The 12,439-nt window shown below is 39.9% G+C and overlaps 1 protein-coding gene across 1 annotated transcript in view; it reads left to right on the forward strand.

Moving 5' to 3' along the window:
* The window catches only part of DTNBP1 (dystrobrevin binding protein 1), a 209,568-nt gene that overhangs the window by 53,349 nt on the left and 143,780 nt on the right, over positions 1-12,439 (forward strand). Inside the window, exon 5 of the mRNA XM_006864117.1 lies at positions 3,813-3,945. Within this exon, the coding sequence (XP_006864179.1) occupies positions 3,813-3,945 (133 nt within the window). The remainder of the gene's footprint in view (positions 1-3,812; positions 3,946-12,439) is intronic.

Here is a 12,439-nt window from a genome sequence, read left to right on the forward strand (position 1 = left end):
TATATATGTGTGTGTGTATATATATGTGTGTGTGTATATGTGTGTGTGTGTGTGTGTGTATATATATATATATGTATATGTATATGTAAATGTATATGTACTTGTGGTGGTGTGTTGTGGAGTCGGTTCCGACTCATAACGACCTTGTACAGGGTTTCCGAGGCTATAAATCTTTACAGGAGCAGAAAGCCTCATCTTTCTCCCATGGAAGAGCTGGTAGTTTCGAACTGCTGACCTTGAAGTTAGCAGCCCGATTTGTAACCACTGTGCTACCAGAACTTCTTATATGTATGTGTGTGTGTGTTATAAGATGCCATCACTTTGCACCCACTATATAAGAATTCATTGTTAGGTCAAAGGTTAAACTGCTCAGTTTGCTTAACTTAAATAAATAGTAAGTAGTTTGTTTAACTTAAATAAATAGTGAAAATTCAGAAACAAGCCAACAGAAAAAAATATTTCAGTGTTCATCGTAAATTGATGTAGAAGGACAAATGGTTCTCAGGCACTATGTATAGCGTATAAAATGAATAAAAATGATTTAAAATTTAAGTTTATTTGATACACTTAAAGTTTTGTCAGGGTCAGACACTCTGTGTTGCTGATTTCCATAAAACTTTCTTTCTAAAAACACTTATGTGATGCTTTTAATTATGACTGACATTTTCTACATTTCATTGTTGTGGGATTTTGAGTCAGTTCTGACTAATAGCAACCCTGTATAGGGTTCCTGAGCATGACTAGAGGGGGTTTGAACTGATGACCCTATGGTTAGCAGTCCAGTGATAATTGCATAGAACTTGAGAACACATACAATGATACTAGATGTTAGTGTTTCTCTTAGAAATTACTGAAAAGAGGTGATTTGGGATTCTGGCAGTAAGACAGACTAGAGTCCTGGTGTGGCGCTGTGGGTTAATGTGCCAGACTGCAAAGTCATTTGAACTACAAGGTTGGTGGTTCAAGCTCACCAGCTGCTCCTTGGAAACCCTATACAGGGTCGCTATGGGTCAGAATCGACTCGATGGCACTTAACAACAACAACAACAGAGACTTTGAAAAGCCGTATAACTAAAACATTTAAATGATGGGTAGATTTTTAAAAAACTTTTTGAATGCACTAATTGCACAAAAATTAAAGGAAATTCTAAAGACTTCTCAAAATGGACAGCAGACTGAAACAAGAATAGTTTTTTAAAAATAAAAACATGGAAACTGGAGTGAAATTTAATAGAGGATCCTTGGAGACTTATGAGGATAGGACACTTTGCAAGTAGGGAGCTGAAGATGAGATTCCTACGTACATTATGTACTCTGACTTTTAAAGTGGCTTTACCCCCTGTGAAAGATTAAGCTAGAAAAACTAGGTATCTACCTGCTGGCAAAGGGGCTCTGGTAGCATAGTGGTTATGAATTGGGCTGCGAACCTTAAGGTCAGCAGTTCAAAACTACCAGCTGTTCCGCAGGAGAAAGATGAGGCTTTCTGCTCCTGTAAAGATTTACAGCCTCGGAAACCCTGTACAGGGTCACTATGAGTCAGAACCGACTCGACAGCACATAACAACACCACCACCTGCTGGCAAAGGACAAAAGGAAACCAGTCTACATCACAGCTTGGCATACATGTAGTCTCCTTCCTGAATTTAGTACCAGGGTCTTGGTCTCACGTGAATGTGGAATTCTAATGTGTACTTCATGCATGATGTCAGATTCCTATGATGAGAAATTAAAAGGTCACAGATCACTGTTGTTTGACACCAAACAGAACAAACACAATTTCTCTATGAAGAAAATCTTTTCTTAACGATGGCTCCCTCAGGAGTCCCTTAGATTCAACCAAGTCTGAACTTGGAATTTTAAAAAACTATCAAACACTCAAACCACCAAAAGTATGAGTCACCAGAACCCAAAAAAATTGCTTAGAACTGCAAAGTACTTTTGATAGTGCACTATTGGATATATACTATTAGAGATATTTATAAAGACACTATCAAATATTTTTACAGTCACTGAAATTCGTTAACTGAAAGACTATGCTTAGATATGACTGAAGAAAGAATTGGTGGAGAGTCAAAGAAATTACCCAAAAAGCACCTCTGAGATAAGAAAATAGAAAATATGAAAGAGGAATTTATAATAGAGAATAGGTTTAAAAGGTCTTTAGGTTTAACAGAGTGCGAATTCTGATATTTGACCAATTTGATCTGGAAAGCTGCAGTTCTATATAGATCAGCCTAATCTAGCTAATAACCATTTCAGAAAGAGAAAACAAAAGAGACAATGTAGGCAAAGATAAACGGTTGAGAAGTCTCAACAAATGAGATCTAGAAATCTTTAGCTTCAGGAAGTACAGCACGCAAACCAGATCCACAATTATCTGCACCTGGGTACTTCATACGGAAGCTACTGGAACCAAAGCAGAACTGTCTGAAAACCGCTTGAGAGAAGAGACACATCATTGATACAGAAGGGATTTTACAGTTGATTTCACTGTTTTTAAGAATGAAAGTAAAAGTAGGACATTTTTAGATTGAAAAAAAAAAACCCAAAAAGGTTTACTATCAACAGGCTCTCCATAAAGGAACTTCAGAAGTTTCCATTTCAGAAAGAAGAAAAAATTAGTTTGAAAGATAGGTCTGACTTTGTAAGAAGGAATAGTGAGCAAACTAAATGGTAAAACATCAGACAGCCCTGGTGAGGAGTCATGGTGTGGCACGGTAGGAGAAACAGTGCACCTCAAGGTCGGTTTGAACTACAAGGTTGGTGGTTCAAACTCACCCAGCCACTCCTCGGAAACCCTATACAGGACTGCTATGAGTCGGAACCCACTCAGTAGCACACAACAACAGAAACATAGCCCTGGTGGGGAGTTCTGTTGTGGCAAGATAAGCACTAGCCTTCTAATCCATTAGCTGCTCCTGGAAACTGAATACAGAGTTGTCACCCTGAGTTGGAATCGACTCAACAACCCTTAGCAACAACATAGATTGCAGTTAGCAGACCAGTACTTAACCTGCAGTGCCACCACCAGGCTCCTTAGTGCCTGAAACAGTGGCTGGCAAATAGTGGGTTGTCATTTGGCACTTGTTGAATATTATAAATACATTTTGTAAATACAGCTTAATTATCACCATTCAGTACTTTTTAAACTACTCTGAGAGGTCTTTATAAAGACCAGTTGGCAGTCAGCACATCTATACAAAATTAATGACAACTGCAACTCAAGTCAAGCCTGTTGTCACTGAACCTTTTGGGTCCAAACCGATTATAAAGTCCTTTTTAGTCTCTTCTGGAATTGATCATTTGCCTCAATAATTCCTTCATATCTATGGACCATTTTCAATAAGTGTCCTTGTTTAATTGTAAATAAAATCATAGTGTATTCTAATCACATTTGGGAACTTTTCTGTTAGAAGATTCCTTTTGTAAAACAGAGAATTACCCGTTAATTATGTTTGGGGTTTGTTTTCTTTTCCATTGTTAGTGGTAATTTTATTTGTTTTATTTTTTCTATATCTGGATTTTCAAATTCATGGTTGACTTAGACACAGGGTATACTTAACTGGACTCTCAAGGTCATTTCTTGGTTTAGAGACAGCAATACAAGCAGTGAGTTGAGGTTTCTGGCGCTGAATGTCAAGTTGGATCTTTTTTAAAGAAAATAACGTCTGTCTTCTTTAGCATGTGCCATGACCTGTGCTCAGTAGAGGGATTGTTAGAGGTAACGCTAAGTCTCATTACTAGGCTGCCTGTCATTTCTTCATGCCTCAGCTCTGGCTTGGCTTCACCGCGCCTCCTCTTCTGTGTTGCAGCTGGTGGACACTGAGGTGGTTGTACTTTCCGCTCACTGGGAGAAAAAGAAGACCAGCCTAACAGAGTTACAGGAACAGCTCCAGCAACTTCCAGGCTTGGTAGCAGATTTAGAGTCCATTACAGCCAATCTGAGTAAGTTTTCTATTTGTTTGGGTTTTTTTTTTTCATTACTTTTCGAACTCATGATAATTTGGATAGCACTTAGGTAGAATTTCTAGTTTTACAGGAGCTGGTAAATTCTTGGTTAACAAGAACTTGTGGAAAATAGCAAGCTCTAATAGATTACCAGCTGCTCCGCGGGAGAAAGATGAAGCGTTCTACTCCCGTAAAGATTTACAGCCTCGGAAACCCTGTACAGGGTCGCTATGGGTCGGAACTGACTCGACGGCACATAACAACAACAACAACAACAACAATAGGTTTCAGGAGTCCTGGTGTGGCGCTGTGGGCTAATGCATCAGACTGCAAAGTCATTTCAACTGCAAGGTCGGTGGCTCAAGCTCACCAGTTGCTCCTTGGAAACCCTATACAGGGCTGCTATGGGTCAGAATCGACTTGATGGCACTTAACAACAACAACAATAGATTTTATATTCTGATTGGTCCGAGGATTTTTGTTCTTGTTAAATGTCGAGAAGTTCGTTTTTACTCATAGCGACCCTTACATAGGGTTCCAAGGAGTGGCTGGTGGGTTTGAGCCGTGGACCATGCTGTTCTAACTGACCTTGGTCCAGTGCTTATCCTGCAGCATCACATCAGACAGAAAATGATTTCAGAGTGTAGAAATAATTCTAAAAAAATACCAGTTCAACTCAGGAAGCTTCATTTGTTGATTTGTTGTAATGACTTGGTATTTTCTTTCATGATGACATCACCTCTCTTTGTTCAAAAGTGTGACCATAGTAAAAAACAAGGGTAGGAAGGTGACTTTGGAGTCCTTGCGTGGTGCTGTAAGATAAGCACTGGACTGCCACCCATATGGTTGGTAGTTAAAGCCACCAGCCACTCCTCGGAGGACTTACACAGGATCATTGTGCGTCAGAGATAACTCGGTGACACTTAACACAACTCGGTGCCTTTGTCCTGACGGTAGACATTGTAGCTTCTAGTTGTTGCTGCTTTTTAAACTTGGTGTCTGCTTCGAGTTTCATGTCTTGCAGTTTGTTCCTTTATCCTCAAATTTGATAAGAGCAGATGAACCAAGTCAACTAAACGAGGGAACCTGTTTGACTAACTGGGCACCCTGTGGAAGTTTTCATTACTTTCGTTGTTTCATTTGGATGAGTTTGGCTGAGATTCTTCATTTCTTAGACTTTGGTAGAGAAAATGATGTTTTATGGTTGACGCTGCCGTAGGTCAGAATAATACTATGGCTGACTTGGTATGAGACAGAATCGACTCAACAACAACTGTTTTCAGTTTTGGTGTTTTTTCAACTAAGCTTAAGATCTTACTGTGGCACTGTGGGATAAGCGCTGGACTGTTTAACCACAAGGTTGTCAATTCAAACCCGTCAGCTGTTCTCAGAAGAGCAGGGTTGCTTAATGTTGCATGCAAGGAAAATCTTGCTAAAGATAATGTAAAAATGGCTGCCACCATACATTGTCAGAGAATTGCCAGAGGTTCAAGCCAGATTCAAAAGAGAAAGTGGAACGAGGGATATCATTGCTGACATCAAATGGATCTTGGCTGAAAGCAGAGAATACCAGAAAGATGTATACTTGTGCTTCATTGACTACACAAAGTCTTTTCAACTGTGTGGAGCGTGACAAACTATGGACTACATTGTAGAGAATCGGTATTCCAGAACACTTAATTGTTCTTGTGAGAAACCTGTACACAGACCAAGAGGCATTCATTCAAACAGAACAAGGGAACACCGGATGGTTCAAAGTAGAACAGTGTGTGCCTGGCTGTATTCTCTCACCATGCTTGAGTCTGTATGGTTGCTTTTGAGCTCTGTCAAGTCAGTTCCGACTCATAGTGACCCTGTATAGGGTCTCTGAGGAGCAGCTGGTGAGTTTGAACTGCCGACTTTGTGGTTCAAACCGACTTTGTAGTCCAGCGCATTAACCCACAGCGCCACACCAGAGCTCTGACGTTTTATTATGTTGTGCATAAGGTTTCTAGGAGACCGTAATGACTCAGTGGCACGTAATAACAACAGCGAGTTGGAAATGACTTGATGGCACATCAACAATAACAAAATCTTAATGAAGTAGGTGGGGAGCTATTTACACTGGAGTCAGTCTGTATGCTGAGCAAATAATCCGAGAAAAACTAGATTGTATGAAGAAAAACGTGGCATCAGCATTGGAGGAAGACTCATTAACAACCTGCAATATGCAGATGATACAGCCTTGCTTGCTGAAAGTGAAGAGGAGTTAAAATACTTACAGATGAAGATCAAAGACCGCAGCCTTCGGTATGGATTGAGATTGCATCTCAATGTCAAGAAAACAAAAATCCTCACCACTGGACCAATAAACAACATTCTTATCAATGGAGAAAAGATTGAAGTTGTCAAGGATTTCATTCTTCTTGGATCAACTATCAACACTCATGGAAGCAGTAGTCAAGAGATCAGACCACGTATTGCAGTGGGCAAATCTGCTGCACAGGAACTTTTTAAAGTGTTGAAGAGCACAGATGTCAGCTTGAAGACTAAGGTGCGCCTGACCCAAGCCATGGTATTTTCAATAACCTCATATGCATGTGAAAGTTGGGCAGTAAATAAGGAAGACTATAGAAGAATTGATGCTTTTGAGTTATGGTGCTGGAGGAGAATATTAAAAGTACCATTGATTGCCAAAAGAACAAACAGATCTGTGTTGAAAAAAGTACAGCGAGATGGATTGGCACAATGACAGCATTCATGGGCTCAAAACGTAACAATGATTGTGAGGTTCGTGCAGGACTCGGCAGTGTTTTGTTTTGTTCTGTTGCACATAGGGGTCACTGAGTTGGTACCAACTTGATGGCACCTAACAGTAACAACAACAATAACAGCAATAGAACAATTAGCACAGAATAGTTAGCAAATCCTAAAATAGTTTTTTTCTGTGATTAAGTACACAAATGATATTTGGAAGGTCCCTGGTTAGTACAAACAGTTAAATTCTCAGCTACTAATCAAAGAGTTGGTGGTTCGAACCCACTCAGAAGATCTCCTGAAAAACAAAGACGTGGTGATCTGCTTCTGAAAGATCAGAGCCTTGAAAACCCAGTGAAGTCCATTGTACTCTGCATCACATTGGGTCAAACTGAGTGAGAATTGGCATGCTAACACCTTGTTTTGTTTTAGTTTTTATTGAATGCCTACTATATGGTAAGCACTTGGCTGCTCACTGAAAGTTTTGCACTTTGAACCCATCCAGTTGTTATTTTTGTTTGCGTGTCATGGAGTTGGTTCTGAATCACGGCAATCCTGTATAGGGTTTCCGAGGAACAGCTGGTGGGTTTGAACCGCAGACCTTGTGGTCTGGTGCTTATCCTACAGTGATAAACCAAGACTCTGAACCCACCCAGAGATACCTCGAAAGAAAGGCTTATTTAGTAAGCTGCTTCTGAATGGGCACAGCCTTAAGAACCAGATGGAACGCAGTACCGTTCTACAACACCCGGGGTTGCCGTGAGTCAGAACTAATGAACAGCAACTAGCAGCTGTTGTTGTTTTTAACTATGTCAGAGATTGGTAGGTGCTGAATAAACAACTCTAATCTTCACAACAACCCTGCAAATGGCACTTTCATTATCTCTGCTTTACAGATACACTGAGGTTTGGAATCAGTGTGAATTGGTCAGGGTCACAGATCTCTAAGCTACAGATCCAGGTACCCAACCTGAGTGAGTGATGAGGTAGTTAGGATGACAGCCCTCCCTAGGTCTTCAGGCAATATGAGCCATACAAAGGTAAGTCAAAAATTATTAGTACTAAGGTTCAAGTTTATATATGGACAGATTTACAAAATATGTTTAAACATGTCTCTGTGATCACTGGATTGTGTCAACAAGTTTTCTCAGCAGTACACTTGTCTTAGTCTCAATGTTAATTGTTGATAGGTGCCATCCAGTTGTTTCCAACTCATCGTGACCTTATGTCCAACAGAACAGAACACTGTGCAGTCCTGCCCAAGCTCACAATCATTGTTATGCTTGAGCCCATTGCTGCAGCCACTGTGTCAATCCATGTTTTGGGGGGTGGTCTTCCTCTTTTTCGCTGAACCTCCACTTTACCAAGCAGGATGTCCTTCTCCAGAGACTGGTCCTTCCTAATAACATGTCCAAAGTATGAGAGATGAAGTCTCACCATCCTGACTTGAAAGGAGCATTCTGGCTCTACTTTTTCCAACATAGATTTGCTTGTTCTGCTGGGAGTCCATGATAGTCTTAATATTCTCCTCTAACACCATAACTCAAATGTATCAGTTGTTCTTTGGTCTTCTTTATGTTATTGTCCAACTTTTCACATGCATTTGAGGCTATTGAAAATACCATGGCTTGAATCAAATGCACCTTAGTTCTCAAATTGACATCTTTGCTCTTTAACTGTTTAAATAGGTCTTGTGCAGCAGATTTGCCTAATGCAATACGTCATTTGATTTCTTGACAGATTAATGAGTATTAATAGTGGACCCAAGTAAAACGAAGGCTTTGACAGATTTTTTCCTTTTATCACGATGTTATTGACTGATTCTGTTGTAAGGACTTTTGTTCTCTTTGCATTGAGATATAACTTGTACTGAAGGCTGTGGTCTTTGATCTTCATCAGAAAGTATTTTAAATCATCTTCACTTATAGCAAGCAAGGTTGTTAATGACTCCTCCTATCCTGATGTCACATTCTCCCTCATACAATCCAGGTACTCAGATTATTTGTTGAGCATACAGTTGGAAAAGCATGGTGAAAGAATACAACTCCGGTGCACACCTTTCTTGATTTTTAAACCATTCGGTAGCCTCTGGTTCTGTTCAAACGATTGCCTGTTGGTTTATATACAGATTTCTCATGCACACAAATGTTCTAGAATGCCCATTTCTTTTCAGTGTTAATCCATAGCTTGTCATGATCCACACAGTCAAAAGCCTTCTTGCATAGTCAATAAAACACAGGTAAACATCTTTCTGATATTCTCTGCTTCCAGCCAAGATCCAATTGACATCAGCAATGATATATCCCTCATTCTATATCCTCTTCTGAATCTGGTTTGAGTTTCTGGCTGTTCCCTGTCAATGTGCTATTGCAGTCATTTTTGAACTATCTAAAGCAAAATTTTACTTGCATGTGGTATGTCGATGATTTCTGCATTCCGTTGGATCACCTCTCTTTGAGAACGGGCACAAATATCAAATCTCTTCTAATCTTTTGGCCAGGTAGTTGACTTCCAAATTTCTTGGCATAGATGAATGAGTGCCTCCAGTGGGAAGAGAAAGAAGACCCCCAATGAGATGGATTGGCACAGTGGCAGCAACAATGGTCCCAAGTGTAAAGACAATTGTGAGGATGACGCAGGACCTCAGTTTCATTCTGTTGTTCAAAGGGTCAATACAAGTTGGAACCGACTCAGTGGCACCTAACAACAACTTGACAATTCCCGAGGAACCTTGGTTAACCTGTAGTCATATTCCTTAAGCCATGGATAATATAATTTAAAAGCATCATCAAAATACTGAACTGATGACATCATGTAAATCCTAAATCTTTAAAAGAGGCAGACTGTACTATAAGCACAGTACTACGCCTGACTTAATGGATTGTTAACCACAAGGTCAGCAGTTCAAACCCACAAGCCACTCCTTGGGAATCCTATGTAGTATTGCTCTGAGTTGTAATGGACTAGACTGTACTTAAGAAGAACTCTAGAGGATAAGGAAAGACCAAAAAAGACTTGTGGTTGTTGTGTGCCACTGAGTTAGTTTTGAACCATAATGGCCCTATATAGTGTTACCAAGGAGTAGTTGGTAGTCTTGAACCACCGATACGATAGTTAGCAGTCCAAGTCCAGTGCTTATCCTATAGTGGCACAGCAGTGCTCTTTTAAGTTAGGCATTGTGGTTAAGTGCTACTGGATCAGTTCAAACTCATAGAAACTCTGTATAGAGTTTCCAAGGAGCAGCCAGTGGGATTTTGGACCATGACTTTGTGGTTAACAATCCATTAAGTTAGGCGTAGACTAGGGAAAAAACTGATAAGAATTATTTTAGAAATGACTGTCTGCCCAGAATAGTATAGCATGCTCCTTGTTAATCCTATAAGGAGTCGCTAAGAGCCAGGACTGACTCAACAGCACCTAACAACAACAACAATTTGATTTTGTAGCAATATTGTTTCACTTTCTCTTATATTCTTAAGACCACCTGCCTGTTAAAAGTACCTTGTCAGGACTTCAAACTTGTTCTTCCCAGTTTATTCATGGCTTATGAAATGAAACTGGAATGGACCCAAATTTGTAAAATGTGGGTGAACAGGAACAATAGCTGGGATAGGAATACTTACAGGTTGAAACCTTTTTGGGAACATAATTTTTGTTTTTTTTAAAGAAAACATGAGCAGGGTACATACTATGAAGCAACCAAATCTATCAACAGAGTTGGAAATAGCGATGCCCAGCTCAAAGATGGCGGCCAGCTACACAGCTTTGAATATGCTCCTTTCCACAGTCTTGTCAACATTCCAATCTTTTGCATCAGGCCATTGAAAGGACTCTTCCGAGTCTCCCATTCCAGGGCCTCATTTTCCCCATTCGGACTACCATTCCCAATCACCCCAGTTTATAAAATTTGTTTCTGTTGTGGTTTCCCTTTGTCAGTCATTAACTGAGCCAGTTCATAGCCCTGTGCCTTGCGGAGTCTACATTTTATTATTTCTGAACACAGGATGTGGAAGTATATTCTATATATTACCAAAAAAAATGTAAAATTAGCTGTGAGGTTACTTTCTGCATTATTTTATTTCCCCCTTATTGGGTATAAGAATAATTCTTCTCAAGCCTTGGATAACTAACTGCTATAAACAGCCTGTGAGATTTGGAAGTTTTTGTTTACCCACTTCCTTTTAGCTTGCCATCCTGAATCCCTTTGAGTCACTTGTTTTTCATTGGTTGTGTATGTCTTTTATGCCTTTGCAGAAACTTAGATACTTTTCTACAGTAACTGCTCTGCTTTGTTTTTTTCTTTTCCATCTGAAACTAGCTTAGTACTAAGCTAATTAGATTTTTGCCACAGTTCCATTTGTTTTCATGGTTCATTCTGCTTCCGAAGTGCAGTCTTTGCCTTGAATTTTTAAAAAATGTTTTATTGTGAATTATGTGATAGTTTACATGGGAGAACATTAGTTTTACATTCATCCTATCGTATATCATTTCATTGCCACGGTTGCAGTCCCCTCCATGCATTATGAACCAACCAAAGGGTATACCCTGCAAGCCTGCTCCCCACCCCCAGTCATCAGCACATGGACCCCTCCCTCTCTGGGTCTAAAGTCCCCAGCCTCTCCATCTGTCCATGTCATCGTCTCTGCCTCTATCTCAGGCATCACTGCTTCTCTGGGTAGGGTCTCGCTCTCCACTCTTCTCCCTTGATGGTCCCAGGGACCTCTGCTCCTAGACTGCAAAGTTAATCACTCCCCTCCTTGATACAAAACATTCACCATTACATTCCCAAACCTCACAATCAGTCCTGATAACAATTATTTACTATTGTATGGTAAGAGACCTATCCACAGTTCCTTTCATCAACCCCACCTAAACAGATTGGTTGTGCATACATCATTATTTACCTCTGTCCCACTTAGCCCATGCAAACCTGCCTATTTGTTTTCCCGTCCGCTTTGTTCTTCCATTCCCCTCCCCTTCCTTGTATATTGCCCCCTTCCACAGCACCCAAACTACCAAAATGTTTGGTAGTCTGTGTATTCCCTGAATTAGTGCCCTCGCATTTGTTCCTATTTTTTCATCAATGGCCTTCATAATTCTGGTATTCACATTTAGGTCTTTAATCCATGTTGAGTTGGTTTTTATATAAACGTGAGGTGAAGGTCTTGTTTCAGTCTATTGCATATCACCTTCCAGTTCTGCCAGAACCATCTGTTGAAGAGACTGTCACCTCCCCATGCATTATATTTAGGTATTTTGTTGAAAATCAGTTGGCTGTATGTGGATGGGCTAATTTCTGGATTCTCAATTCTGTTCAGATGATCAACGTATCTTTCGTTGTACCAGTACCAAGCTGTTTTGACCACTATAGCCATGTAGTAAAATTTGAAGTTGGGGAGTGAGAGGCCTCCAACCTTATTCTTTTTTTTAAACAGCTTGTTTATCCTGGGTCTCTTTCCTTTCCATATAAAGTTTGTAATTATTTTTTTTTCCATCTCTTTGAAGAATGTTGTTGGACTCTGGATTGGTATTGCATTCTATGTGTAAATTGCTTTGGGCAGTTTTGACATTTCACAATGTTAAGTCTTCCTATCCAGGAACATCGTCCATTCGTCCATTTATGTAGGTCTCTTTTGGTTTCTTGTAGTAGTGTTTTGTAGTTTTCTTTGTGTAAGTCCTTTGTTTCTCTGGTTACATTTATTCCAAGATATTTCATCCTTTGGGTAGCTATTGTAAATGATATTGCTTTCCTAAT

The sequence above is a fragment of the Chrysochloris asiatica genome, unplaced genomic scaffold (assembly GCF_000296735.1).
Source record: "Chrysochloris asiatica unplaced genomic scaffold, ChrAsi1.0 scaffold00060, whole genome shotgun sequence".
Taxonomy (NCBI): Eukaryota; Metazoa; Chordata; class Mammalia; order Afrosoricida; family Chrysochloridae; genus Chrysochloris; species Chrysochloris asiatica.